General features: G+C 37.2%; 1 protein-coding gene across 1 annotated transcript; it reads left to right on the top strand.

The window, feature by feature from the left end:
• Positions 1–47: 47 nt before the first annotated feature.
• Positions 48–682, top strand: LOC121963482 (troponin I, fast skeletal muscle-like; the record flags this gene model as incomplete). Its single annotated transcript, XM_042513764.1, has 2 exons — positions 48–285; positions 533–682. Coding segments are annotated over 2 exons (325 nt in total), but the record flags the coding sequence as incomplete, so codon positions are not given.
• Positions 683–1,092: the final 410 nt, after the last annotated feature.

The following is a 1,092-nucleotide window of genomic DNA, read 5'->3' as shown; positions in this document are numbered from 1 at the left end:
AAAACATTACGGCTTATCTTTTAAACAGGTTTATGTGCTTCCTTAAGACAACCCACACCAACCGCTCCCCGTTTTACAGACGGTTTTAATGACTCTCTCCTCCGTCAGGTCGATGACCTGAAGCTGATGGTTCAGGATCTGAAGGGGAAGTTTAAGAAGCCGGCGCTGAAGAAGGTGCGGATGTCGGCCGACGCCATGTTGGCCGCTCTGCTGGGCTCCAAACATAAAGTGTCCATGGACCTGAGAGCCAACCTGAAGCAGGTCAAGAAGGAGGTGAAGGAGGAGGTGCGTGCTTCAGATTTCGCATTAAAGAACAATTACAGCACAGTTAAATAATTTTGGTTAATGGATTCCTTTTGCTGCTCTGATTTCTTTGGTTTCATCTCTGAAATCAAACTTCAGCGTAAAAATACAACAACAGAACAGAGTGAAAGTAATTCCTCAAACACAAAGTAGTAAGGGAGTTTTTAACCATTTATTATTAGTGATCTGAAACTGTCTGCTGCTTCTCTTTGCATGTTTTTCTTTGCAGGAGAAACAAACAGGCGACTGGAGGAAGAACATCGAAGACAAGGCCGGGATGGACGGCAGGAAGAAGATGTTTGAGACAGAGGCTTAAAATCCAGCAGTTTTTTCCTCTGTTGTCCAGCAGTATTATTCATTTCTGTGTATTATGTGAGTTCATGTTGTTGACAGTATGTATAAATGATAGAATAAATAAATCATGGGATGCTTTTGTGTGTTTCATTGCAATAATTTGATAAATCGTGAAATATAAACAGACAGAAAACAGAAGTGACCCACGGTCAAATTTAATATAATTCAGGGGTATGGATACAATGAGGCAAGTCATACAATTAAACATATGAAAATGAAATAAAATAAAATGCAATGGAATAAAATGATTAAAAAAAAATGTAAAATAAACAAAACAGGTCATAGACAAAGGTGTAAAAATTAAACATTAATAATAGGCTTTTAAAAAGTTTATGAGAACTGATTTCAATGTAAAAGTTTATAGTTATTATGGTAGAGACACACACACACACACACACTTATATATATAACAATAAACCAGTAAAAGTAAAGCAC

This window comes from Plectropomus leopardus, unplaced genomic scaffold (assembly GCF_008729295.1).
Source record: "Plectropomus leopardus isolate mb unplaced genomic scaffold, YSFRI_Pleo_2.0 unplaced_scaffold11406, whole genome shotgun sequence".
In the NCBI taxonomy this organism is placed as follows: domain Eukaryota; kingdom Metazoa; phylum Chordata; class Actinopteri; order Perciformes; family Serranidae; genus Plectropomus; species Plectropomus leopardus.
Note: the sequence above shows the minus strand (reverse complement) of the source record. Positions and strands in the feature narration are given on the sequence as shown.